This window comes from Zingiber officinale, chromosome 3B (genome assembly GCF_018446385.1).
Source record: "Zingiber officinale cultivar Zhangliang chromosome 3B, Zo_v1.1, whole genome shotgun sequence".
In the NCBI taxonomy this organism is placed as follows: Eukaryota; Viridiplantae; Streptophyta; class Magnoliopsida; order Zingiberales; family Zingiberaceae; genus Zingiber; species Zingiber officinale.
In genome coordinates, this window is record NC_055991.1 from 128,704,640 (window position 1) to 128,731,986 (window position 27,347).

At 37.9% G+C, this 27,347-nt stretch overlaps 2 protein-coding genes, 1 long non-coding RNA gene and 1 pseudogene across 3 annotated transcripts; all 4 read left to right on the forward strand.

Annotated features, from left to right (window-relative positions):
• Positions 1-7,247: 7,247 nt before the first annotated feature.
• LOC121968615 lies at positions 7,248-9,631 on the forward strand. The gene is made up of 4 exons (XR_006108238.1): positions 7,248-8,088; positions 8,168-8,238; positions 8,515-8,579; positions 9,573-9,631. It is a non-coding gene; the product is annotated as an uncharacterized LOC121968615 (long non-coding RNA).
• A 9,181-nt stretch (positions 9,632-18,812) lies between these two features.
• On the forward strand, positions 18,813-20,143 carry LOC122055222. Its single transcript, XM_042616593.1, has 4 exons — positions 18,813-19,628; positions 19,692-19,746; positions 19,848-19,963; positions 20,027-20,143. The coding sequence occupies exons 1-4, from the start codon at positions 18,813-18,815 to the stop codon at positions 20,141-20,143; spliced, it is 1,104 nt and encodes a 367-aa protein (XP_042472527.1).
• A 1,587-nt stretch (positions 20,144-21,730) lies between these two features.
• Positions 21,731-22,800, forward strand: LOC122055223 (annotated as a pseudogene).
• Positions 22,801-23,512: 712 nt separating this feature from the next.
• Positions 23,513-26,608, forward strand: LOC121967679 (probable receptor-like protein kinase At5g24010). The gene has a single exon (XM_042518050.1). It carries the CDS (start codon positions 23,792-23,794, stop codon positions 26,306-26,308), a length of 2,517 nt encoding a protein of 838 aa, XP_042373984.1. The 5' UTR covers positions 23,513-23,791; the 3' UTR covers positions 26,309-26,608.
• The last annotated feature ends 739 nt before the right edge of the window (positions 26,609-27,347 follow it).

Sequence of the window (27,347 nt, forward strand, 5' to 3'; positions counted from 1 at the left end):
TTATACAGAGAATGTCTATCTGTTAAACCCAAAATTAAACATGAATTTAACACAAGTTAAAACCAAACCCTAAAATTGAAACTAATTCATCTCACTAAATTATAGGATTCCCTGATTGAAAACATAGATCGGGTGAGATGACTAAAGACTCAATTAAAATTAAATTAGAATTAAATTTAATTTTAATTTTTTTTTTAACTTAAAAATTTCAAAAATTAAACTTAAATTTTTTTTAACTTAAGAATTTATTATTTAAACTTAAATTTAATTTAAAATTAAACTAAATTTTTTTAACTTAAAATTTTATTTTAAAAATTAAACTTAAATTTATTTTAAAATTAAACTTAACTTTTTTTTACCTTAAAAATTCATTTAATTTTTAATTTTATTTTAAAATTAAACTTATATTTTTTTACTTAAGAATTTATTATTTAAACTTAAATTTATTTTAAAATTAAACTTAAATTTATTTTAAAATTAAACATAATTTTTTTTTAACTTAAAAATTTATTTTAAAAATTAAATTTAAATTTATTTTAAAATTAAACTTAAATTTTTTTTAACTTAAAAATTCATTTAATTTTTTAATTTATTTTAAAATTAAACTTAAAATTTTTTAACTTAAGAATTTATTATTTAAACTTAAATTTATTTTAAAATTAAACTTAAATTTTTTTAACTAAAAAATTTATTTTAAAAATTAAACTTAAATTTATTTTAAAATTAAACTTAAAAATTCATTAATTTTTTTTATTTTAAAATTAAACATAAATTTTTTAACTTAAGAATTTATTATTTAAACTTAAAATTTTTTAACTTAAAAATTTATTTTAAAAATTAAACTTAAATTTATTTTAAAATTAAATTTAAATTTTTTAACTTAAAAATTTATTTTAAAAATTAAACTTAAATTTATTTTAAAATTAAACTTTAAATTTTTTTAACTTAAAAATTCATTTAATTGTTTAATTCATTTTAAAATTAAACTTAAATTTTTTAACTTAAGAATTTATTATTTAAACTTAAATTTATTTTAAAATTAAACTTAAATTTTTTTAACTTAAAAATTTATTTTAAAAATTAAACTTAAATTTATTTTAAAAATTAAACTTAAATTTATTTTAAAATTAAACTTAAATTTTTGTAACTTAAAAATTTATTTTAAAAATTAAACTTAAATTCATTTTAATTTATTATTTAAACTTAAATTTATTTTAAAATTAAACTTAAATTTTTTTAACTAGAAAAATTTATTTTAAAATTTAACCTTAAATTTATCTTAAACTTTAATTATGTGTGCTTGAAAATTAACTCAAATTTTCACATAAAATGACCAACCTTGAAAATAATCTTGAAGTTAGATTAACTTTAACTCCTACCTATTGTAGGAAACCAATGGATTTTGGATAGTGGTTGCTCCAAACATATGATTGGAGATCACACCAAGTTCACCCAACTTACAAAAGTCTAGGAACAGTTACCTTTGGAAACAATGGCAAACTCAAGGTAATGGGTGATAGTTAGAGCCCTAGAGCCAATCATATGATGATTGTTGTATGGACTCATTGTATCATATTCCTATGTATATAAAGGCATTTGTTTTGGTTATTATACTTACTTGTATTGGTGTCAAATAACTAAGTATAATAGCATCCTTGAGTAGAAGGTTCTTATCTATATCAATCGATTGGTTGAATCGATAGTGAGATGATATAGGGAACACTACTCTTAATCATTCCTATTCAAGTATTAACATTCAGGGGCAATGTTAATGCGATGAGACTAGCATGTAGGTCAACTCGATGACTTGATCTCACAAGTCATGGATATAGAGATATCAAGTTGTCACATGGGTATGCATTGCAAAATGTATATTGAATGACCCGCCATGAAAAAGTATCATGGATCGTTATATGAGTGTCATATACTTTCTCATGTGGCTATTAGTATGACTACTAGTCCTTGGACCTGAAGTCACCATGGTTCCCTACATAAGGAGTTGCATACTTTGGCTTCGTCAAACGTCACCCGTAACTGGGTGGACTATAAAGGCGATTACTGGGTATGTAACAAATTATACGGAGAGATGTGAGTGATGTAGATGGGATCTATCCCTCATATATGACAGGAGTGACATCATTATTCTTGATAGAGTGAGACCACTAAGTGCATGGTCTATGCCTCACATTGATCAATCTAGATGTCAAGGATAGAAGAACATTGCCATATATTGTGAAGAGTCATGATTAGTAGTCACAAGGTGATGTTGGATCTCAACATTCTTGTAACTTGGGTAGTAATGATGTGTTGCTAGATACCGCTCATTATTTATGCTTCTAAATGACTTTAGGAGCATTGCCAACGTTACAAGAACCTATAGGGTCACACACAAAGGGCAATTAGATGGAGATTCGGTTCATATGATGAACCAAGAGGATTAGGTTCATGTGATGAACCAAATTGGATTAAGAGTAATCCAAATTAGATTAATTGAGTAAGACTCGATTGAGTTAGACTCAAGTGAGGCTAGACTTGAGTTAGACTCAAGTGAGGCTTAATGATGATATTCATTGAATTTTGAATTCAATGATAAATAGAATTTAATTTGAATTTTAGATTCAAATTTCGAATGAGTTTCAAAATGGCCATTTAATAAAGAATGAATATTCATTAAATATTCATTAAGGCTCATTAATGAGACTCATTAATAGTGTTAATGAGCATTAAGTATTTTCATTAGATGAAAATACTTAAGCCATTTTTTACTCTTATTTTCATTATCGATCATTATTATTCCTCCTTGCTTCTTCTTCTCTCCTTCTCCTCCTCCTTGGCCGAAACCCTCAAAGAGTGCTAGCACACTCTAAGGTTTCTTCTCCACCTAATTGTTCGTGTGGATACACATAGAGGGGTGTTCACTTGACACCCTTGAGATCCGACATCTTCTTGGACGAGCGGGATAAGCGAAGGGTTTCGCATCAAAGGTATACACTCCTAAACATGTAGATCTAGAGTAGATCTAGGATTAGAAAACACGTACATGAAAATTTAATATTCGCACGGATCCGATGGTATGGGATTTCGGGGTTTCCGCAACGCAAAAAGTGGTTTTTTGCGGCCCGAACGCAACAATTGGTATAGGTAATATTGAATTAAAAATAAATTTTATTATCACAAATGTCTTACTTGTTAAAAATTTTAAATATAATCTTCTAATTATAAGTCAATTGTGTGACACTAGGCATAAGGTTAAATTCTTATCTACAGAATGCTTAATCAAACATCTAGATAATCTTACCATAAGTGTAAAAGGCTTTAGAAAAGACAACATCTATGCAATTAACTTAACCACTTCTTCAGTTAAGTGTTATTTAACACAAAAAGAAGAAACTTGGTTATGGCATAGAAGAATGTCACACACAAATTTTAGAAACATAAGCAAATTAAATGGATTAGTTAGAGGCTTACAAAAGTTACCTAACTTAGATTCAACCATATGTAATGCTTGTCAACAAGATAAACAGACAAAATCTACTCACAAGCCAACCAATCAATTACAAACCAACTCAATATTAGAACTTCTACACCTAGATCTATTTGACTCCCATGGAGTCAAATCAGTAAATGGAAGTCTATATTGTCTAGTAATAATAAATGACTACTCTAGGTTCACTTGGGTCAAATTCTTAAAAAATAAAGATGAAACCTTTGAAATATTTACAAACTTTTGTAAACAAGTTGAAAATGAAAAAGACATTAAAATCAAAAGAATTAGAAGTGACAACGGGGGAGAATTTAAAAATCGTAACTTTAATAAATTTTGCCTTGAAAACGGCTATCATCACGAATTTTTGTGCCCTAAAACTCCCCAACAAAATGGAATTGTAGAAAGAAAGAATAGAACTCTACTGGAAGCATCTAGAACAATGCTGAATGAATACAACCTACCTAAGTACTTTTGGGCAGAAGCTGTTAGTACAGCCTGCTACGTACAAAATAGAACAACACTAAACAAAACACATAATAAACATGCTTTGAAATCTATTATAATAAACAACCCAACATAAAATACTTTAAAGTATTTGGGTGCCTAGCCTTCATTTTAAATACAAGATAACACTTAGGAAAATTCACATCTAAAGTAGAAAATGAAATCTTTGTAGGATACCCCTAAACAGTAGAGGCTACAGAGTTTATAATAAGGTTACCTTAAGAATTAAAGAAACTACTAATGTAAAATTTGAAGAATCCAAATAAAACCAAGAACAAACCCAACTTCAACCAATTGAATTTGTTCAAGAAAATACCAATTCTGAAGGAACCAATCAATCTCTAAATCACGAAGAAGAAGAAGAAGAAGAAGAAGAAGAAGAAGAACCTCAAGAGAGTCAACCTCCTAGAACTATTAGAGTTAACCCAAATCATCCAACTAGCCAAATAATTGGTGACCCAGACCTAAGGGTTCAGACTAGGTCATCCTTTAGAAACCTAAGTCAAATCTCATTAATCTCAAAAATTGAACCTAAAACAGTGGTTGAATCGTTACTTGACCCAGACTAGGTAATTGCTATGCAAGAAGAACTAGCTCAATTTGAAAGAAATGAAGTTTGGGATTTAGTGCCACCACCCAAAAATAAAAAGATAATAGAAACAAAATGGGTATTTAGAAATAAATTAAGTGAAACTGGGGAAATCACAAGAAATAAAGCTAGACTAGTTGCTAAAGGGTTCAGTCAAGTAGAAGGACTTGACTATGATGAAACTTATGCCCCAGTGGCTAGACTAGAGTCCATTAGAATGTTACTTAGTTATGTAGCCCACAAAGGATTTAGACTGTACCAAATGGACGTTAAGTCAGCCTTCCTAAATGGACTGATAAAAGAAGAAGTCTATGTAGGACAACCACCCGGGTTTGAAGATCTAGAACACCCTGATTATGTCTTTAAATTAAAGAAGGCCCTATATGGACTTAAGCAAGCCCCTAGGGCATGGTACGAAAGACTTACTTCATACCTAATTTCCAAAGGGTTCAACCAAGGTCAAATTGACCCAACCCTTTTCGTTAAGTTAATACAAAAGGATATTTTCATAGCCCAAATCTATGTAGATGATATCATCTTTGGGTCAACAAATTCAGAATTCTTAGATGAATTCACAAGTCTAATGGAACAAGAATTTGAAATGAGTTTAGTAGGAAAACTAACTTATTTCTTAGGATTACAAATCAAACAAACAAATGAAGGAAACTATATTTATCAACAAAAATACACTAAAGAATTACTTACAAAATTCAGAATGGAAAATACTAAAGAAATAAAAATGCCTATGGCCGTAAATACAATCCTAAATAATGACCCAAATGGAAAACCGGTTGACTTAAAATATTATAGGAGTGTCATAGGTAGTCTATTGTACTTAACTGCAAGTCAACCCGATATTTTATTTGCAGTTAGTATGTGTGTCAGATACCAAACCTGCGCTAAGGAATCACATTTAACTCAGGTTAAAAGAATCTTTAGATACCTTAAAGGAACAACAAATGTAGGTATTTGGTATCCTAGAACTAATAATTTTGAACTAATAGGGTACTCTGACTCAGATTATGCTGGATGTAAACTAGACCACAAAAGCACAAGTGGTGGTTGTCAACTACTAGGTCCATCACTTGTTAGCTGGTTCAGCAGAAAGCAACACTGTGTTGCGCTATCCACAACTGAGTCAGAATATATAGCCATAGGAGAATGCGTTGCACAATTATTATGGATGATGCACACTTTAAAAGATTTCAACTTAAACCTCACAAATGTAAAAGTGTTAATTGACAACATTAGTTCAATTAATTTAACAAAAGAATCCAGTGTATCACTCCAGAACCAAACATATTGAAATTAGACATCACTTTATCAGGGATCATGTCACTAAAGGAGACATTGAACTCAAGTACATTGAGTCAAAGTCTAATTTAGCTAACATATTTACTAAACCTCTCTCTGAAAGTGAATTTAGCAATCTACGTAGTAAATTAGGAATATGCCTAATAGATTAGAAATTTTAAAATTGTTTTCAAAATTAAATATTTTCAAATTCTCAGGTAAAATATATATTTGTATGTTCTCAAAATTTTCCTATTTGTAGAATTTCAAAATAGTTTTAGCCTTAGACTAGGAATATTTCCTTAGAAATCATGTTCCCCTAGAGCTAGTATTTGAGCATCTCACCAACACCCTAGGTTTACCTTGCTTGTGCTTGACAAACATAGAAAGGGGTGAGATGCATAGGCCAATTGACTGGACTTAAGATGCTTATTTCAGTGCATCAACATGAGTCTGGGCATTAAATACAAAACATACATTAATCAGGTTAAGCTATTCAGTTTAGTCAAACACTAACTGATAGCAATTAGACTTGACCTGACTAACCAAGTGAAAGCTGCTATCTTCTGATAGTCAGTAACTAGCTAATTGGTTAGACAGTGGTTCTAGTGTCGGGTTCAGGGGAGGACTTAGCTAAACTATTTTCTGGTCTCGAAATTTTTTTCTGTAAAAATTATTTTTGAAAATCTAAAGTTAATCTAAGCCTTAAAATCGGATTTAAAAATCAAATTTTACAAACTTAGTCTTGAAAAGTGGGTGCAACGTAATTTTAAAAAGTTGATATTGAAAATTTTACAAAACTAGATTTGCAAATTACTATCAACTGAGTCTTGAAAATTGCATTTTCCAAAACTTGGTTTTACTTAGTTGGATTTCTAAACTCTATTTTGAACTTACAATCCAAGATGGTTTTTCTTTATAGAACCTTTGTAACATTATAGAACTTAAACTTAAAATCCTTTTAGCCTACAAAAGTATTTTGAAACTTTTGTAACATTATCTTTATAGAACTTTAAACTTATACTTAACTTGATTAACTTTTAGAACTTATAGCTGAAAAACTAGTTATCTTTCAAAACTACTAAGTTATGTCGCTAACTCAACTATCTTTCAAGACTTAGTTTGTAAAATACAGCACCTAAAATAATATTTAAATAATAAGGTTATTGGACAAATAATCTTATTGGATTTTTCAAAAATTTTTAAGAATTTTCTGGGAATTTTTTCGGAGACCGTTTGGTGTAGTTTAAGGGGATCATTTATAGACTAAGTGGAAGTCGTTTAAAATACCTAAAAGTGGGAGTTGATTGAGAAAACCAACTTAGGGTTTAATTTATTGAACCTAAGTTTAAAAACCTCACCCAACCTCACCATGCCCTAATCTCACGCCGACCACTCCATTTCCCTTCCTCGCTCTTGCTCTTTGTCGCCGAGATCTCATTGCCGCCCCTCACTCTCCTTATTCTCATCCGCCACCTCCTCTTTTCCTCCTCTTGTGTCTCTGCTCGACGCTGTGGGCCATCACAGTGACACCCGACCGGCGATACCACAGCCGTCATCATCGTGAGGAGTCGACGATGCAGACCCTTCTATCGCGTTGCCTCATCGTTCCTCTCCTGGTCGGAGTCATCTGGAACTTGTCGGAGCTTGAGCGAGGAGTCGTGGATCTTCGATTGCGTGCGGCCGACCTTCTCCTCCTTTGAGGATGATCCCGATCAGGAGTCAGCCGGCGCGTTGGCTACCCACAGGTTCCGCCGAGTCGAGCCCTAATTCGAGTCTACCTCACCGCATTAGCACACCAGGTCAGTCGTCGTGCTTCCGACCAAGAGAAGGTGATCCGAGCCCTAGTTGACGTTTCCCTGTCGGTGATCTTCTTCCTCCCTCGTCATAACCGGAGCAAGTAGGTCGTCGTGCCCTAACAACAAAGCTATCTTCCCTTGGGTTGTGCCCTAAGTGAAGATCCATTGCCAGCATCTCACAAATCAGTCGATCCTTCTTCTCCCGCGACATTGTTTTGAGCAGAAGGCTTACTGTGTGACCTCCCAGTTGTTGCAACCCACTTTGGTCGTTGTTTCGGTTGCTGAGCCACTGTTGTCGACTCTCCATTGCCTGTCGATCTACTGTTGAAGCCATGATCGGTCACCGAGGAAGAGGAGCCCCACTTCCTCAAGATTGATTCGAGTTCTTCACCGAGCGGTTGGAATTCTGAACTTGGGTAAGTTGTGCTTGGAATTATGTTGATTCTAGATTGGTTAGCAATTGATTGGGGCTATGAGCAGTATGTTGATTTGCAGAGACAACAATCTCATCTTCGCTGGTAGAGAGTTATACCAGCTATAAGTCATTGGCGGAGCCATCAATTCCGGTGAGTGGTTAGCATTGATGTATGTGTAGTTTAATCTATTTGATTATGGATTTAGTTAGTTTATGTGAGTATTTAAGCTTGGAATTGATTAGTCTAGAGGATGAATGATTTAGTTATGGATTAGTTTATTTGATTTGAGCTACAGATTAGGTTATGGAATGATAAGAGTTTATGGATTCTCGATTAGATTGATGTTAAGGTGGCTATTTGGTTTATGATGGATTTAGTTAACTAGTTCCTATTTGATTAGTTACATTATGCGTATTGTGATCACAGGACTTGGATTTTGGGACAAGTGTCTCGACATGGGAACACTGGACACTGTCTACGTATAAAGCCGGGTATTTCTTGCTTTATCTCTTTAGTATTTTGATCCTAGTGCATGAGCTTTATGTTCAGATAGTTGCTGTATCTATCTTGACTCCACTCTTATTTTTCCTGCGTTTGATACTTCCACTCAATCTTTGAGCTACTCGTTTCTGTACCTATACAGTCTCTCGTTGCTATCGATGATATTTAGCAGATACTATATTACTATGTATCAGATACCAGATACCAGATGCCAGACATTATATATTAGGTATTGGATATATAGACACCTGATACCATGTTTACATGCTTTGGTTGTTGTTTATTTACATACCTTACTGAGCATGCTGGCTTCATGTAGCATACCTGTTTCTGTTTATATATATACTTAGAAATATTTTCAAAAGTCTACTTTTCAAAACATATTCATTAGAAATCTTGATTAATTTTTTAAACCTAACTCTTTTCAAATCATATTTTCATACATCTTTGGTTTCAAATTTTTCTCCAAAACTTAAATCTTGGAATACTTCAAACTTGTTATTTATATTTCCCCTATTTTTGATATGTGTCAAAGGGGAGAGATAGTGAATTTAGGGAGAGTTAACAAACTTAGGGGGAGAATTAAGTTAAAATGGTTGTTTACTTATCTTTGTATATGCTATAAACTTAACCGTGAAACTTGGTTGCCAAATATTAAAAAGGGGGAGATTGTTGGTGTAGGGTGCACTAGAATCGAACCTGAGTTTTGATATTGTCAAAAGTTTAAGTTAAGCCTTTTTGTGATTTAATAAGTTAACTAAGTGTGTAGGATGTTTACTCAACTGAAAGAGTCCTAGCAGATAGTAGAAGCCAGGCAGGAAGCCCAAGTGGGTTGAGAGGACCCGACAGATGGCAGGGAAGCACGTTAGATCTGGAGGATCTGATATCAAGAGGAAGTCCTAGTGAGCCTATCTGATGTACTATCTGTCTATTACCCGCTGAGTCTTTATACTCACCACCTCGTATATTGGTAATTTCACCAGGTAGCAGGTAAAGGATCTATGGAGTCGCCTGGAGATCCTGTCAGCCAGTTCCACGTCACATTTGAGGACGACCTTACGATTTTGGTATTTCTTACGCTATTTGTATTTTGGGCTTTGTACTTGTTTATGTATTTGTGTTCTCTTGTATTTGGTTTGATATTATTGTGTCAAGCCGAGCCGGCTCGCAGTCAGTTGATTTGTATTTTGTGATCGTTATTTGTGATTTCCGCTGTGTTGATTTTAGTACAGCCGTGTGGGCTGATTAATATAGTTATATAACTGCGTGGTTGTGTTTATTTCTGTTCCAGTCGAGTTGGCTGATTATATAACTGCGTGGTTGTGTAAATATATTCCAGTCGTATGTGGCTGATGTATTTTGTATGTATGATTGCCTCAGACTGTCACCGGTACAGGGGAGATGCTGTCGAAATTTTTCGGTAAGGACTCCTCTGGGGGCGTGACATAGTTATCTTTACAAAAGTTAAGAAATAAAAGAAAAATTATCTATGTTCTAAGGTCTAAACTCCCCCAAGTCAACTTGACATTATTGCTTGCAATTTTTACAAAGTCTGTGTTGGTACGGGAAGCATCCGACGATTGACCACTGTTTTTATAATGGCAAAGGAATTCAAAGTTAAGTTGTTTTGTGATCTAACGTATTTAATTGAGTGTTTCAAAAAAGTCCTAGCTGCGGTTAGGCAAGTGAAAATCCTAGGGGGTGGTAACCCTAGGTCATAGGGGGTGGTAACCCTATGCGGAAAGTCTTGGCGGGTCGAGAGCTTCAGGCAAAAGTCCTAGGGAGGTAACCCTAGGTGGAAAGTCCTGGTGTCGCGAACCAGGTGAAAGACTGGACCAGCCGGGAAACGGAAGTCCAGTAGAAAGTCTGGAAGCTTCGAACGCTGAGCAAAAGTCCAGTCAATCTGGAGGATCACACTGGCAACAGGTAAATCTCCTGAGTGGAGTAGGTGAGGACGCGTTCCCCGTAGAGGGAACAGTAGGCGTCGGGTCGACCTAGGGTTTCCGACTGGAAATCCGAAGTCAGACCCGGACAGTCCGATGACTGTCAATAATATCTATCTTGTTGTTTCTGTGCTAATTTTGTTTTGCAGGGTTTGTGTTTGGGACTAACACATTTTACAGGAACAAAGAAACAACTTAGACCTCGGATGAACAGTGTCCGAGGCGCCTCCATGGGGCTTGGAGGCGCCTCGGGTGCTAGCCGAAGCCAGCTGTCCAGAGGAGCTGGAGGCGCCTCGGAGGAAGCTGAAGGCGCCTTGGACTAGGCGTTGGAGGCACCTTGGAGCAGCTTGGAGGCGCCTTCAGTGGGATAAGGTGCGACCATATCAGAGTTGATCCACGCGTGCGACTCGGCATCTTGGAGGCGCCTCGGACAGCCTTAGAGGCGCCTCCAGCACTGTTTAAAAGGGGACTTCAAGTAGCAGCTTAGAACAACGAATTCCAAGCAATCCTTACGCTACAAGCTGCTAACGAGATGACCCCGAGGTGTTGTAACATCATCCCGACGACCCGGAACTTCAATTTTTCATCTCTCTACTGTCGGTATCAATTAATTACTGTCTTTTCTATACTTAGATTGTAATAATTCTCGTGATTATAGTTATTGCCCAACGTAAACGCTCAACGAGCATGAGCCTTGGAGTAGGAGTCGCCTTGGGCTCCGAACCAAGTAAATCTTGGAGTCTTCTGTATGTTTGTTGCTTTATTTATTTCCGTTGCGTTACTCGTAAGATTTCCGAAACGAAAAGTGAAAGCCACGAGCGCTATTCACCCCCCTCTAGTGCTTTCGATCCAATAGTCTGCATTCCTTTTGAAATTTTTTTTTTCTCTCTCTCTATAAATATGATCATTTGATCTATGTACATGTTTGATGAATGCCAAAGGGGGAGGGTTAGATGGTTAAATTAGCTAAAGCTAATTGAAAATACAAACTAACCTAAAAACTTGTTAATGCTTGTGTTAACTTGCATTTGACACTAACTTAACCAAGTTGTCATTCCATCAAAAAGGGGGAGATTGTTGGTACGGTTAGTATTGGTTGCTACTCGGAAAACCTAATGGTTCCACTGTACAAAAATTTTGTACAAAGGTCTGAACCTTTTCCTAGCTACCATGTGTTCTTTTAAATTAAACTTGGATCACCTGCGAAACTTAACACGTTTGATCCAAAGTTTAATCTATTTGTTCTTTTAGGTTTTGACTTGGATCTCCTGCGGAACTTAACACGTTTGATACAAATCACCTAGGTTATTAATTTCATTAAATATTAGTTTTCAAAATTGGCTCCCAGTACTGACGTGGCGAGGCACATGGCCTTCTTGGATATAGGAACAACCACCACCGACTAGACAAAGCTTTTTAAGGAAAGTTAATATTTAATTTCCTTAAATAACTTTAGGTCAACCGAAAAGAATAATCAAATCACAAGGAAAAGAAAAAAAACAAAAAGAACACAACATCGAAAACAAATTCGAAATACTAGAATCATATGCCTCTTGTATTTAGTATTATTTCCTAAAATAACTAGTATGATGCGGAAAGAAAAAATACTAGTTATACCTTTTAGAAAGACCTCTTGATCTTCTACCGTATTCCTCTTCTAACCTCGGACGTTGTGTGGGCAACGATCTTCCGAGATGAGAAACCACCAAAGCACCTTCTTCTCCTTTCTTCAAGTTTCGGCCAAGCACAATGCTTCCAAAAGATGAAGATCTTTTTCCACCAACCAAGCTCCAAGGGATGCATGAAACAAGACTCCTTTCTCTCCTTTTCTCCAAGCTAGATCCGGCCACTTCTATGCCTCCAAGAGATGATGAAGTCTCGGCCACAAGAAGGAGAAGAGAGAAGGAGAAGGGGAACCTCTAGGGGCCAGCCACACCAAGGAAGAAAAGAGAGGAAGAAAAAGAATAGAGTCGTTCTTCATGAAGCCTCCTCTACCCCCTCTTTTATAATCCTTGGTCTTGGCAAATAAGGAAATTTAAATAAAAACTTCCTTAATTCTTTTGCCATGAAAAGGAAAATTTATTTAATTAAAAATAATTTTCTCTTCTCCAATTTATTTGGCCGGCCACCTCTTTCCCCAAAACAAAGAGAGTTTTAATTAAAACAAAAATTAAAACTTCCTAATTTGTTTCTAGAAATTTATAAAAATTTCTCCAATAATTTTAATACATTCACGATTGGTTAATAAAAAGAAATTTTATAAATTAAAATCTTTCTTTTAAACATGTGGATAATTTTCAAAAAGGAAAGTTATCTCTAAAAATTAAAATCTCCTTTCAATCTACAAATAAGGAAAGATATTAAATCTTTTCTTAATCTTTTGTAGAAACTAATAAAAGAGAATTTTTAATTTTTAAACTTTCTTTTAAATCATGAACATTAATTAAAAGGAAAGTTTTTACCAAAATTAAAATCAACCTTTTAATCTACAAATAAGGAAAGAGATTGAGCTCTTCTCTTAATCTTTTGTAGAATTTTATAAAAGGAAAGATTTAAATTTTTAAACTCTCTTTTAAATCATGTTATCCACATAAGAAAAATTTTAAAAAATAAAAATCCTTTTATTTTAATTTGGGCCGGCCACACCAAGCTTGAACCCAAGCTAGGGCCGACCACCTTGAAGCAACTTTGGCTGGCCCTAGCTTGGTCTCCAAGCTAGCTTGGCCGGCCCCATGGGATGGGTAAGAAGGTGGGTATAGGTGGGTATAAGACTTATAATTAAGAGGCTACGATAGGGACCGAGAGGAGAAATTGGTTTGGTCTCCGATAAAATTACATCCCGTCGAACACACAACTTAATTTTATCAATAATAATTCATTCCACTAGAGAACTATTATTGAACGCACCAATCCCAAATTACATTTTGGGCTCCTTCTTATTATGAGTGTGTTAGTCTCCCTGTGTTTAAGATGTCGAATGTCCACTAATTAAGTGAGTTACTGACAACTCATTTAATTAATATCTTAGTCCAAGAGTAGTACCACTCAACCTTATCGTCATATCGGACTAAGTCCACCTGCAGGGTTTAACATGACAATCCTTATGAGCTCCTCTTGGGGACATTTTCAACCTAGATTACTAGGACACAGTTTCCTTCTATAATCAACAACACACACTATAAGTGATATCATTTCCCAACTTATCGGACTTATTGATTTATCGAACTAAATCTCACCCATTGATAAATTAAAGAAATAAATATCAAATATATGTGCTTGTTATTATATTAGGATTAAGAACACACACTTCCATAATAACTGAGGTCTTTATTCCTTTATAAAGTCAGTATAAAAGAAACGACCTCTAATGGTCCTACTCAATACACTCTAAGTATACTAGTGTAATTATATAGTTAAGATAAACTAATACCTAATTACACTACGACCTTCCAATGGTTTGTTCCTTTCCATTTTGGTCGTGAGCTACTGTTTATAATTTATAAGGTATTGATAACATGATCCTCTGTGTGTGACACCACACATCATATTATCTACAATATAAATTAATTGAACAACTACATTTATCATAAATGTAGACATTTGACCAATGTGATTCTTATTTCTAGATAAATGTTTATACCAAAAACTAGACTTTTAGTATACATCCTAACAGTTAGTACTAATGGTCTAACCCAAGTTTTGATGAATGATAAAATAGGTTAAGTTAGTTTTGTTGTTGATCTAACACTCTGATCAAGTATGTAAGAGAAGTCCAGACAGGTCGACGGGCTGACCGAATGTCTGGCACGAAGCCCAGCTAGGTCGACGGGACGACCGGATAGTTGGCACGAAGTCTAAACGGGTCGACGGGCTGACTAGACATTTGGCACGAAGTCCAGCTAAGTCGACGAGCTGACCGGATAGCTGGTGCGAAGTCCAGGAGGGTTAAAGGGCTAACCGGACGTTTGACAGGTAAGTCACTGGAGGGGAGTGACTGTGAGGACGTGTTCCCGGGAAGGGAACTTAAGCATCGATCTGACTTAGAATCATTTCGGAACTCTAAGTCAAGATCGTGACTAGATTCCGGTCTCGGAAAGACGGAATCTAAGTCATACTCTTTTTATTAAATTATGAACTATACTAATAATCTGTTTTGCAGGACATATGCATTATATACTTTGCCTCCGGACTAACGTTTTCTTGTAGGAAGGAAGCTGCTGGAAAATAAGGTCCGAGCGCCCGGAGGTCCGAGCGCCCAGAGGTGAATTTTTATCCCAACGTCACAGTGCAACATGGAGCTCACTGATTGGCTCGACTACGTCACAACCAGGGCACCCTAATGGTTCCAGGCGCCCTGAACCTCCTTTATAAGGAGGGTCAAGGCTGAAGCTCAAAACACAACTAACGATCAGATCTTCAGTGCTCCTGCGACGCTGCCAAAAGCTCACCGACAAGTTTTATTTCTTCCTGTCTTAGTTTTCATAATTGTCGGCATTTTCTTTACTAATATTTCCTATACTTTAATTGTAACTCTGATTTTGAATTATTAGTAATTATCTAACGAAAGCACCCTTGTGTGCGGGCATTGGAGTAGGAGTCGACACAGGCTCCGAACTAAGTAAATTGACTGTGTTAGCCGTGTTCTCTCTTTCTGTTTTCCGTTGCGTACTCTCGTTATTTTTTAAATCGATATTCACCCCCCCCCTCTATCGACTTTCACGATCCAACACATATTATATATTTTGTCTTAAACTCATTTATTGAATGTCCGCAATATAATTCATATCATGAAAGAAATTATGATTGGATCACAACTAGTGATTATCTCTACATGTATAATTATGAACATATTAGAATTTTTCTAGTCGTCGAATTGATGCATTCAGACATAACCAATTCTATAAAACTAGCGCGGGTTATACTCCTTGGTTCGCCAAGTAGCTATTTTCCCATTGGCTGACGAGAGTTAAATGTGAATGCTAGTTATGATAACTAGTTCATTGGAGTGACTCTCTGTAAGACTTCATATGATTATCTATATATATATAGATATGTCTGTGAAGCTCTTACTACAGCTCGAGTGCAAGTTTCTTTCGACTTGAGGTATACAAGTCATCTTGGTCATAGAGACTTATACTTTGACATCTTAAGCAAGCACCTCATTGAGGTGTGGACCCGGGATGATTGGGTATAAGTTGAAATGTCCGAAGATTTTTGGATAACATGCAGAAGATTCGATGCTCCTTACGAGGAGACTATACCCTATGACCACTCATTAGGATTATTACTCAAAGTCTTTGGCTAAAGCATCACATGTTAAGAGTGCGAGACTCTTAGACACATATATGAGTAATTTGAATCCGTAGAACGAGGAAGTATTACTTGGGCTAGGTGTGATGCAGTCAATCTAGTGGGGGCAGACACATAGATCATATCCTGAACAAAGTGGGTATAAGACGACTGAAAGGAATAAGACACGATTCACTGTAGCTGTTGAAAGGTTTAGAATATGATTTTTCAGCTAATTGGGAATCATGATGTATTACTAGGTGTCACTCATGATCGTTTTATAATTAAGTAGTTAATTATGAATGACCAAGATGAACTGAGAACATGTTGGGTCACACGCACTAATGAGTCTCTAAAAAATGTAAAATAAGTTAAATAATTAGATTCTTAGATCAAGAGATAAATGTTTGGTTGGACCTTACATAAGATAAATATGGAAATATTTGTCATAATGGAAGCACAGATGGATTAATCTCTTGTGGTAAAGTTGGGCTTTCTAATCCAACACATTAAAGATGATTATATATAGATGTAATTAGAAGAGAGGCTTGTACTTAAGGAGTTGTCTTGAGGAACTTGGCATGGATATGAATAGAGGCGAGGTTCGACAACGTTGCTATGGTTACGCCCTTCTAATAATAAGTCATCCATATGGTATACTTAATGTAAATTTACTTCTCATAAAATTTTAATTATGCGATCATGATTGACATGTTGTATCCTTGTATGCATATAGTGTGTGTGATGTATTAAGTAGGAATTATTATTATTTTATTTTCCACTGCACATGTTTATGAAATGTGTTCTAGCACGCACCCGTATCAAACATATCCTAATAGATTCTTTGTTCAAGGAGAGGATTATTGGGAATACAATCAAAATCCTATATTAAAAATATATAAAAAATATCATGGGTTTCAGCAGCGACAAAAAATCTTGCAATCAAAATTTTTGATCGAATAGTGATTGAAATTTCGATCACTAAATAATATTTTCCTTTTAGTAATTGTCATATTGTTGCAAAATTAGAAAAGATATAATTAATTAATATTTTTCCTATCTTCGTTTATGCTTCAACTCTATAAATAATTCTCTTTCTTCATATTGAAGATAAAAAAAATTTACAATATCTCCACCCCAGCTTGGTGTGATGGTAAGAGGCAACATGCATTTCTTAAACAATCAAGGTCCAATTGCACACTTATATATATATATATATATATATATAAAAGATTACAACCCCCTTCGCGGACTATGGTGGGATGGTAAGTGGTGGGATCCTTAGGTAACGAGGGTTCGATTCTTACTTCTGACACATGACACCTAAAGAGTTTGAATTACTTGTGGCGTTGGACCATCCACAATGACCTATTTGTGATTCTTGATTTATCCTGATGACCGATAAAAAATTTTAGTGGGCTTGGACAAGTCGTCTCTTGGATTAGTTGGATCGTAAGAGATGAATATTAGAATTATCAAAAAAAAAAAAAGGAGTACAATAATATAACTCTCGGGTCAATGTGCAATGGTAAAATACTTTGATGACAAACAAGAGTATCACAGTTCGAATCTTTCCCAGAAAGTATTTGCCTATAGTGGGATTATGGACAATGAACATCCGACATTGAGTGCATGATGTGAGCGCTTCCCGAATTTACTAATAGCTAGTTGGAAACATTTGTAGGACCGAATCGATCGCCTCCAAGATTAGTTGGTTCGAAGAGTTGGATATACTTAGATAAACATTATAATTTCCAAACATCATATAGATCATTGCTACCTTTAGCATCCCCGCTCATGAACACAAATGAATATCACCATACAATCTACAGCAAAAGATAAAATCATCACCTTGGCGACCTCTCCAAGGTGGCTACACACTTTCTCCAATAGATAAATTACAGAGGACTTCACCTAGTAATAGTAACACGTGCAAGGATGGATGAGATAAACAACATGGCATTGTATACACGTTGAGAATCGATCCAAAGTTAATTATGACAACAACTCTACATGAATCATCTGTGTCGGTCCGAGAGGACTAATATCACCATACAATAGCGTTGCGTCATGAATATCAAATTTGAAAATTATAGCAAAAGGTGATTATGCTCATCTCAAATATTTTTCATAGTTCGTTCCCATATTACATGAAAGGAGATAAATTATAAAGTTTATTTATAATCGACCGTTAAATCACTGGAGGATCATAAAAAAAAATTCTAAAAAATATACGTCCATTAAAAATTAAGCATTGCTATCAAGCTTGAAAATGATGATTGGCGTGGGTGTAAAAATCTAAGGAGGAACGCCATAACTTATAGCCCAATCAGCTTGTATACCTACCGATGATCGAGTACGATGTTTTGTAGGATGCTCCTACTCGAAGTCTGATATTCTTCTATCTAGTCTTTCTCCAACTGTGCATCCTGTATCAAACTCGACGCGGTCCAACTTAAGTTATCAGACCCTCCACAGTCAACAACTCAGTAAAATTATCTAAAATAATTGAACTGTTAGATTATATAATTTATTAGAATTATTTGTTTATAACCTTGAGGACAATTTAGTCTTTTACCTTTTCAGTTTAGGATTTGTTTAGATTTTTTTCTTTAGATTTTTTCTTGTAATTAACTATATAAGGTATTGTACTCTTTATCTTTTGATTCACAAAATAAAGATGGTTACTCTTTTTCTTTGGCGTTAATTTCTACATGGTATCAGAGTCTTTATTTCTATCTTTTTGATAATTTGATTGAATCATTGTTAATTCGATCCATAATTTTTGTGGATCGTACAGTTTTGATTGGGTTCCTTTTGTTTTCACAATACTTGGTTGTGTTTGGTATTCGATTATTCTTGAACACAATTTGTTCTATCATCATGAGTGGCCGCACAGAAGATTCGCTTCAATCGATCAGTGTCCGATTGGATGGAAAAAATTATTCGTATTGGGGATATGTTATGAAAAAAATTTTACGAGGAAAATCTATGTGGGGAAATATTTTAGGTGTGCGAGTTCAACCTACGGACATCAATGCCGATGATTATGCAAAGTCGTTAAATATTTGGGAGACCGATAATGCGAAGATTATTACGTGGATCAATAATTCTGTTTCACACTCCATTGATACTCAATTGACCAAGTACGAGACAACCAAAGAGGTTTGGGATCATCTAGCAAGATTATACACGCAGTCTAACTTTGCCAAACAATATCAATTGGAAGCAAATATCCGCGCGCTTCAGCAACAAGATATGGGCATCCAAGATTTTTATTCTGCCATGTCAAAACTATGGGATCAGTTAGCGCTCACAAAATCCTCAGAATTGCGAGCATTCCTGGCTTATGTTACTCGTAGAGAAGAACAACGTCTGGTCCAGTTTTTGATGGCTCTTCGCGATGACTTTGAAGGATTGCGTGGAACAATTTTACATCGTAGTCCTCTCCCTTCTGTTGATTCAGTAGTACATGAATTGCTAGCTGAGGAGATTCGCCTTAAGTCCCAGGTTGATAAGAAGACTATTGCATCATCTACGCCATCTGTTTTTGCAACACCACAGCGGTATATGTCGCATAATCAAAGTAGGTCGACTTCGAAGGTTTCTATTGATGAGTGTGCTTATTGCAAAGAAAAAGGATATTGGAAGTCTCAATGTCCATTACTATTGAACAAAGGTAAACAACCGCAGCAGCAAAAACGATCACCGCAACAACAATATCAGCAGCAAAGATCTCAACAACCACCATTGCAACATCAGAATGCTTCATGGAAATCTAGTAATCAACCACAGTCTAGTAATGCAGTAGCTACCCCCTCTTTAGATCCGTATATGCTTGAGCAGTTTCAATAATTCCTTGCTTCACAGCCCTCTGCCATGTCTGCTTCTTCTCATATAAGTTTGTCATCCTCTAGTGCATCAGGTATATCTTCCTCTTTATAGATCTTAGATTCTGGAGCCTCTCATCATATGCCACCTAACTTGTCATCTTTTATCTCCTTATCTTCTATTCATCTGTATCAGTTATGACGGATGATGGTACTCCGATGCCATTATTAGGTGTTGGTTCTGTTGTTACAACTTGCTTATGTTTTCCCAATGTCTATTTTATTCCTAGTCTTACACTTAATCTTGTTTCTGTTAGTCAATTGTCTGAGTCTGGATATTTAATCTCTTTTTGCTCGTCCAATTGTTATGTGCAGGACCCGCAATCTCAGAAGGTGATTGGGATAGGCCGTAGGCAAGAGGGACTCTATGTTTTGGATAAGCTTCAAGTACCAGATGTTGCAGCTTCTAGTATCGATTTGTTATCTTTCTGATTGAGTCGTTCTTCTTCTGATTTTTATTTATGGCATACTCGTCTAGGTCATGTTTCAGCCTCTCGTTTACAATTTTTAGCTTCATCTGAAGTATTAGGAACTTTAAAAAGTCATGATATTTCATATTGTAGTGGTTGTAAACTAGCAAAATTTTCTGCACTACCTTTCAATAAAAGTCTATCTTTTTCTCCTAATCCTTTTGATCTTATTCATTCTGATGTGTGGGGCCTTCTCCTGTTACTACAAAAGGGGGATCAAGATATTATGTTTCTTTTATTGATGATTGCACTCGCTATACTTGAGTTTATCTTATGAAACACAGATCTGATTATCTTACCATCTTCAATAACTTTAAAGCTCTTATCAAAATTCAACATTCAGCAGTTATCAAGTGTTTTCGTTGTGATTTGGGGGGGTGAATACACTTCCAATACTTTTTCTCACTTACTTACATCAGAAGGTACTATACATCAAATATCATGTCGAGAAACACCTGAACAAAATGGGATTGCAAAGAGAAAACATAGACACCTTGTTGAGACAGCTCGTTCTTTCTTATTATCTGCAGATGTTCCTAGTATTTTTTTGGGAGAAGCAGTTCTTACTGCTACTCATGTAATTAATAGGATTCCAACTTCTCAGAATTCGGGTTTGTCTCCTTTTCAAAAAGTGTATGGTCATGCTCCTGATTATGCCTCTTTACGTGTTTTTGGTTGTACCTGCTTTGTTCTTTGACCACACATCGAGCGTGATAAATTATCCTGTAAGTCTGCTTTGTGTGTCTTCCTTGGTTATGGTGTTGGTCAAAAAGGATATCGTTGTTTTGATCCAGTCAGTAAAAAATTATATGTCTTTCGTCATATTGTGTTTCTTGAGCATATTCCTTTCTTCTCTATACCTCTTCTATCACATGACATGACTCATGCAGATCTTATTCGCATTGATCCCTTCAGTACCGGCACCGATAAAGCCTCCCCCACGGCTACTCTTCCACATGACAACTTCAGTGAATCTAGTATTCTCGAGACACCAGCTCCACCTCCACCTCCACCTCCCCCTATTGCGCCTGTTCCATCACCTCAAGAGATTGCGGACAATCTTATTCGTCGGTCTACACGTCCTCGTAAGTCTACTAGACTACCTAATTTTGCTTATTCTTGTTATTCCACTTCCTTTGCTTCTTTTGTTGCCTCTGTTCATCGTCTTTCTGAGCCTTTGTCCTATAGAGAAGATGTTGGTAATCCTCTTTGGCAGAATGCTATGGATGAGAAATTAACTGCTCTGCATCATACTCATACTTGGGATTTGGTACCTCTACCACCAGGAAAATGCGTCATTGGTTCTCGTTGGGTCTATAAGTTCAAAACTAAATCTGATGGTCCTATCGAAAGGTACAAAGCTCGTCTTGTTGCTAAAGGTTACTCTTAGGAATATGACATGGATTATGAGGAAACTTTTGCTCCTGTTGCTAAAATGACCACTGTTCGTATGTTGATTGTCGTTGCCTCTGTTCGTCAATGGAAAATATCTCAGATGGATGTCAAAAATACTTTCTTGAATGGTGATCTTCAAGAAGAAGTGTATATGATGCCTCCTTCTAGAGTTTCTCACCGATCTTGTGAAGTTTGCAAGCTTCGCAAAGCTCTCTATGGACTCAAACAAGCGCCACGTGCTTAGTTTGCAAAGTTCTCCACGGTGATTACCTCACTTGGCTTTCATTCCAGTAATTATGATTCAACTTTATTTGTCAAGAGTACGCGTACAGGTCGTATACTTTTGTCTTTATATGTGGATGACATGATAATTACCGGTGATGATTTTAATGGAATTGAGTCCTTAAAGTTTGAATTACCTCATTGTTTCGCTATGAAAGACTTAGGATTACTATGTTATTTTCTAGGGATCGAGATTGCTTCTTCACCTAAAGGCTATCTTTTGTCTCAGTCAAAGTACATAGCTGATCTATCTGAGCGTGCACATCTCACTGATAATAGGGTAGTTGATACTCCCCTTGAGACTAATGTTAGGTACTCTCCTTCATATGATTCTCCTTTGCCTGATCCTAATCTCTATCGTACAGTTGTGGGGAGCTTGGTGTATCTCACTGTGACTCGTCCTGATATTGCATATGTTGTACATGTGGTTAGTCAGTTTGTCACTGCACCGACCATAGTTCATTGGGCTGCTATTCTTCGCATTCTTCGGTATCTTCGGGGAACTCAGTTTCAGAGTCTTTTATTCCCTTCTATTTCCTCGTTAGAACTTTGTGCATATTCTGATGCTGATTGGGCAGGTGATCTTACGAATCGTAAGTCGACCACCGGCTTCTGTATTTTTCTTGGAGATTCTCTTATCTCTTGGAAGAGTAAGAAGCAAGATGTCATTTCTAGATCCTCCACAGAAGCCGAGTATCGTGCCATGGCTACCGCCACTTGTGAGATTGTTTGGCTACGTTGGTTGCTTGCAGATATGGGAGTTTTTCTTCAAAAACCTACTGCTTTTCATTGTGATAATCAGAGTGTCATTCAGATTGCGAGCAATATAGTTTTTCATGAGAGAACGAAGCATATTGAGATAGATTGTCATTTTACTCGTCATCATCTACAGCTTGGCACTATCACACTACTTTTTGTTTCTTCCTCACTACAGATAGCTGATATGTTTACCAAGGCTCACTCCGCTTCACGCTTCCAATTTTTATCTGACAAACTCTCAATGTTTCTGGCTGTAGCATCGTGAGTTTGAGGGGGGATGTTAGATTATATAATTTATTAAAATTATTTATTTATAGTCTTGAGGGTAATTTAGTCTTTTAATTTTTCAGTTTAGAATTTATTTAGATTTTTTTTTAAAGTTTTTTCTTATAATTAACTATATACAATCTTGTACTTTTTATCTTTTTTGATTCACAAAATAAAGATGATTATTTTTGTTTGACGTTAATTTCTACATGAACAACATCTCAAGTATATATTGATCAAACAATTGCATGATTACCCGAGGCAGAAGTGTAGCCACGTGATGTCTTCTTTAAATGCTTTCCGATTTATGTGAAATTTTTTTTAAAGGTCGGATCCGTCATTATTAAAATTAATCAGTGTATCAAACAAAGAATAATTGCCTGATTTTTTTTCAAAGAAAAACTCTGATAGGCTCATAATTATAGGAAAAAATAATTCCCCAAAAATTATGTTTGTCATAGAAATTTCTTCTGGACGAACAACGAAGGCGACATGACATCAAGGTAATGGCCTCCAACTAGATTTCGTCATTGACTTTGGTCAATGTATGTCACGCAGAAACGTATAAACAAGATATTGCGATTGGTTCTTGCTCGAGCATCTGAGAGTCATCGAGGGTCGGTGATTTCTGTATTGTTTTTTTCTGTAGTTTTTCCAATTTTTTATTGAAGAATGCGATTGTGCGCGTCACCCAAATCATTTGTCACGGACGGGAAAATTCTCTTTTTGCTGGGACCGGCGATTGTGCATTTTCCACCCTACTCGTCCCACGGCCACCATTGCTTCCACTGAACCCAGTCAAAATTTCCACGCGTCTGACAAATCGCCGCCCTCTTCTTCGTATCTCCGCTCCCTTCTAATGCTTTGCTGAACACAAATAGCTTTCCGGCGACAACACACCGCCGAAATGGATCCTCTCTTCCTCCACCACCTCCTCATCGTGTCCCTCCTCCTTTCCGCCGCCTCCTCCTCCTCCGACTTCGCCCCCCAATACTTTCTCAACTGCGGCGGCCAATCCGACATAACCACCGATGACAGCCCCTCCCGCGTTTTCGTTACCGATTCCGAATACCTCTCCAGCAAAGCCGATTCCTTGTCACTCTCCAACCCCTCCTCCAGCAACCTCCGACCCTCCATCTACTCCACTGCCCGCGTCTTCACTGGCCCCGTCTCCTACACCTTCCCTCTAAATTCCACCGGCGTCCACGTCATCCGTCTCCACTTCCTTCCCTTCTCAGCCGACGCCCGTGACCTCTCCGCCGCTCGCTTCGACGTCACCGTCCAGCTCCTCCACCTCCTCAAGAACTTCTCCGTCGCTTCCTCCGCCACCCCCGTCATCAAGGAGTACTTCCTCTGGGTCGACTCTGCCGCCTCCTCCGCGCTTGAACTCAACTTCCTCCCCGTTTCTCCTTCCTTCGCTTTCGTCAACGTCGTCGAGGTCTTAACCGCCCCCGCCTATCTCTTCGATAGCTCTACCACTTCAAATTTATCGAATCAGACTATGGAGACTGTCTACAGGATCAACGTGGGCGGCACCAAGGTTACTCCGGCCAACGACACCATGTGGCGAACATGGATCCCTGATGATGCCTACATCTCGAACAGCAACACGGCTTTTTTGAACGGCACCAACATCAGCGTTATCAACTACGAAAAGTCAGATGTGACGAACGTTGTCGCTCCGAAGTTTGTTTACTCCACGGCTCGAACCATGAATATCCCAGATGACATGCGGATTGCCAATCCAGATTTCAACTTCAACGTTACTTGGAAATTTCGGGTGGAGACGAGCTACAATTATCTGGTTCGTGCACATTTCTGCGACTTCATCTCACAGAGCAGTATCACCTTCGTCCTCTACGTTGCCGACCAGTCTCAGGAGATATTCTCAGGCGATGACACTGATCATGACTTTCTCGTGCCCTTTTATAAGGAAGTAACGGTGGAGGTGCGACCTCCCTCGGTGTGGATTAACATTAGCATTGGCAGGTCGTTAAAAACCCAGCCATCGGACGCTAACGCCTTTCTTAACGGTCTCGAAATCTTTAAATTCAGCAATGCGATCGTCAATTCCGGCGATACCACCAACAGAAGAAGCACGACCGTCGCGGTTTTTGCCTCTGCGTCGGCCGGCGGCGCCGTCCTCCTGAGCCTCCTCGTCTTCGGCCTGATCCTTTGGGCTCGCAAGCGTCGTCACGGATCGAAGTCTCTGTCGCTGCTATCGAACGAGACGTCGTCGCCGTACCGCCAGGGAACGGCGCGGCGGGGAAACTTCGTGGATCTCTCCAGCAACTCGACCTCAGCAGCGCCGACGGCGTCCCCCAGAGTGAACTTCGATCTCAGCATCCCGCTGCTCGACATCAAGGCCGCCACCAACGACTTCGACGAGAGCTTCGTGGTGGGGAACGGCGGCTTCGGGAAGGTCTACAAGGGCGTCCTCGGCGACGGCACCAAGGTGGCGGTGAAGCGGGCCATGCCCGGGTCGAATCAGGGGTACCCGGAGTTCCAGGCGGAGATCCTCGTGCTGTCCAAGATCCGCCACCGCCATCTCGTCTCGCTCATCGGCTACTGCGAGGAGCAATCAGAGAGGATCTTGGTGTACGAGTACATGGAGAAGGGTCCGCTCCGGAACTATCTGTACGGAGGATCCGACGACAAGCCGTGCCTTTCCTGGAAGCAGAGGTTGGAGATCTGCATCGGGGCTGCCCGCGGGCTGCACTACCTCCACACCGGCTACAGCGACACCATCATCCACCGCGACATCAAGTCCACCAACATCTTGCTCGACAAAATCAACTTGGCGAAGGTATCCGATTTCGGACTCTCGAGGTTGGGGCCTTCCATGGGCGAGACCCACGTGACCACAGGGGTGAAGGGCACCTTCGGCTACTTCGACCCTGAGTACTTCAAGACGCAGCAGCTGACTGACAAATCCGACGTCTACTCCTTCGGCGTGATGCTGTTCGAGGTGCTCTGCGCGCGGCCGGTGATAGACAGGAGCGTGTCGCATGAGCAGATTAACCTGGCGGAGTGGGCGCTGCACTGGCAGAGGAGGGGCCAGCTGGAGAAGATCATAGACCAAAGGTTGGCGGGGAAGATCAACAGAAACTCACTAAGGAAGTTCGGGGAGACGGCGGAGAGGTGTCTAGCTGACTACGGCGTGGACAGGCCTCCGTTCGCCGACGTGCTGTGGAACTTGGAATACGCGCTGCAGCTTCATGTGACGGAGCTGAAGAGGGAACCGCACGAGGACAGCGGCGCCGTGGAGTCGCGAATTGATGTGCCGGCGATGCGGGAGGTTGATTCGGCGGGTGTTGTGAAGGAGACTGGTGAGGAAGAGAACTGGAGTTCGAGGAGAATGGTGACATTGGATTCGTCGGCGAGCGCCGTGTTCTCCCAATTGGTCAACAGCGACGGAAGATAGCCATGATATGATCTACAGAATTATTATTAACAATACAGAACCAAAAATTAGATCGACTGCATGTTTGTCAAAGCATCTGATCAAGTTCTCAACTATATGGATCCCATTGACAAGGATGAGGCATGAGTATTGGCTCCTGCTAATTGGAAGGATTTTAAATTATGGATTATAGTTCTTGAAATCCATTATTTAAATTGGAGACGTTCAATTAATTGGAGCTTTTCCTAGTTAATTTTTGTGTAGCATTAATTTTCAGTAAGTTCCATTAAACGTTAGTTTTCGTTTAATTAGTTTGATCAAGTCACTTGGTTTCATTAATATAATTTCACATCGGGCCAACATGCTAGGATCAAACTATTGACAAAAACTAGACTCGAGGCCAACAAGCCATGGTCTTCGATCACCCAGATTATGTTATTCACATGAAGATCGAGGGGCTTCACGCGATTTCACGTCAACCCCTCGAACCAGATTCAGTCTCAGCCATTCGTAATTGAACGGTTGGAACTAAATCTGTCAAATCGTGCAGATTGTAAGAGCTAGGCGGCTTCATGCGAGTTGGCCCCTTCATTCTAGTTTGTTCGGATGTGATGGTTCTTGTTCCTTATTTCTCATGTCGATTTCTAATTACTTTCCTTCGTTCCTCTCCTAACTGCTATTTCTTCCTGTCTCACCGTGTACGCAATCTCAAATAGCTTGTCAATGGCATGCCCACCACGCCTCGCGCTAACCATCTAACGACAGCAGTTGATTAACATGAGATCCTCCGAGTCACTAGTCACCAGGACAACAATTCCCCCAGCAAAACAAGACTACTCGCGCAACTCGACCAGCTGGAAGTTGCGGTGCTTGTTTGGGGATTGCATGAGAGCCGCGAAGAAGACGGCGCGGAAGTGCTTGAGCTACCTGGTCCCCTCGTTGACGACGTCGGCGAAGGATTCCGCCAGGAGTAGCAGTAGTGCTTCCAGTATTTATTCCTCAAATATGCAGTGGTGTCGTGCCAACGCCGACATCTCAATCTACGACGCAATTCTTCACT

Bases quoted from the DNA above. Each gene is read 5' to 3' on its own strand.
- LOC122055222 (XM_042616593.1), top strand. From the start codon at position 18,813: ATGTGGGGAAATATTTTAGGTGTGCGAGTTCAACCTACGGACATCAAT. The intron at 19,629-19,691 runs GTAGCTACCCCC...CTTGCTTCACAG, and splicing joins AACCACAGTCTAGTAATGCA to CCCTCTGCCATGTCTGCTTC. The intron at 19,964-20,026 runs GTTAGTCAATTG...TGTTATGTGCAG, and splicing joins TTACACTTAATCTTGTTTCT to GACCCGCAATCTCAGAAGGT.
- LOC121967679 (XM_042518050.1), top strand. From the start codon at position 23,792: ATGGATCCTCTCTTCCTCCACCACCTCCTCATCGTGTCCCTCCTCCTT.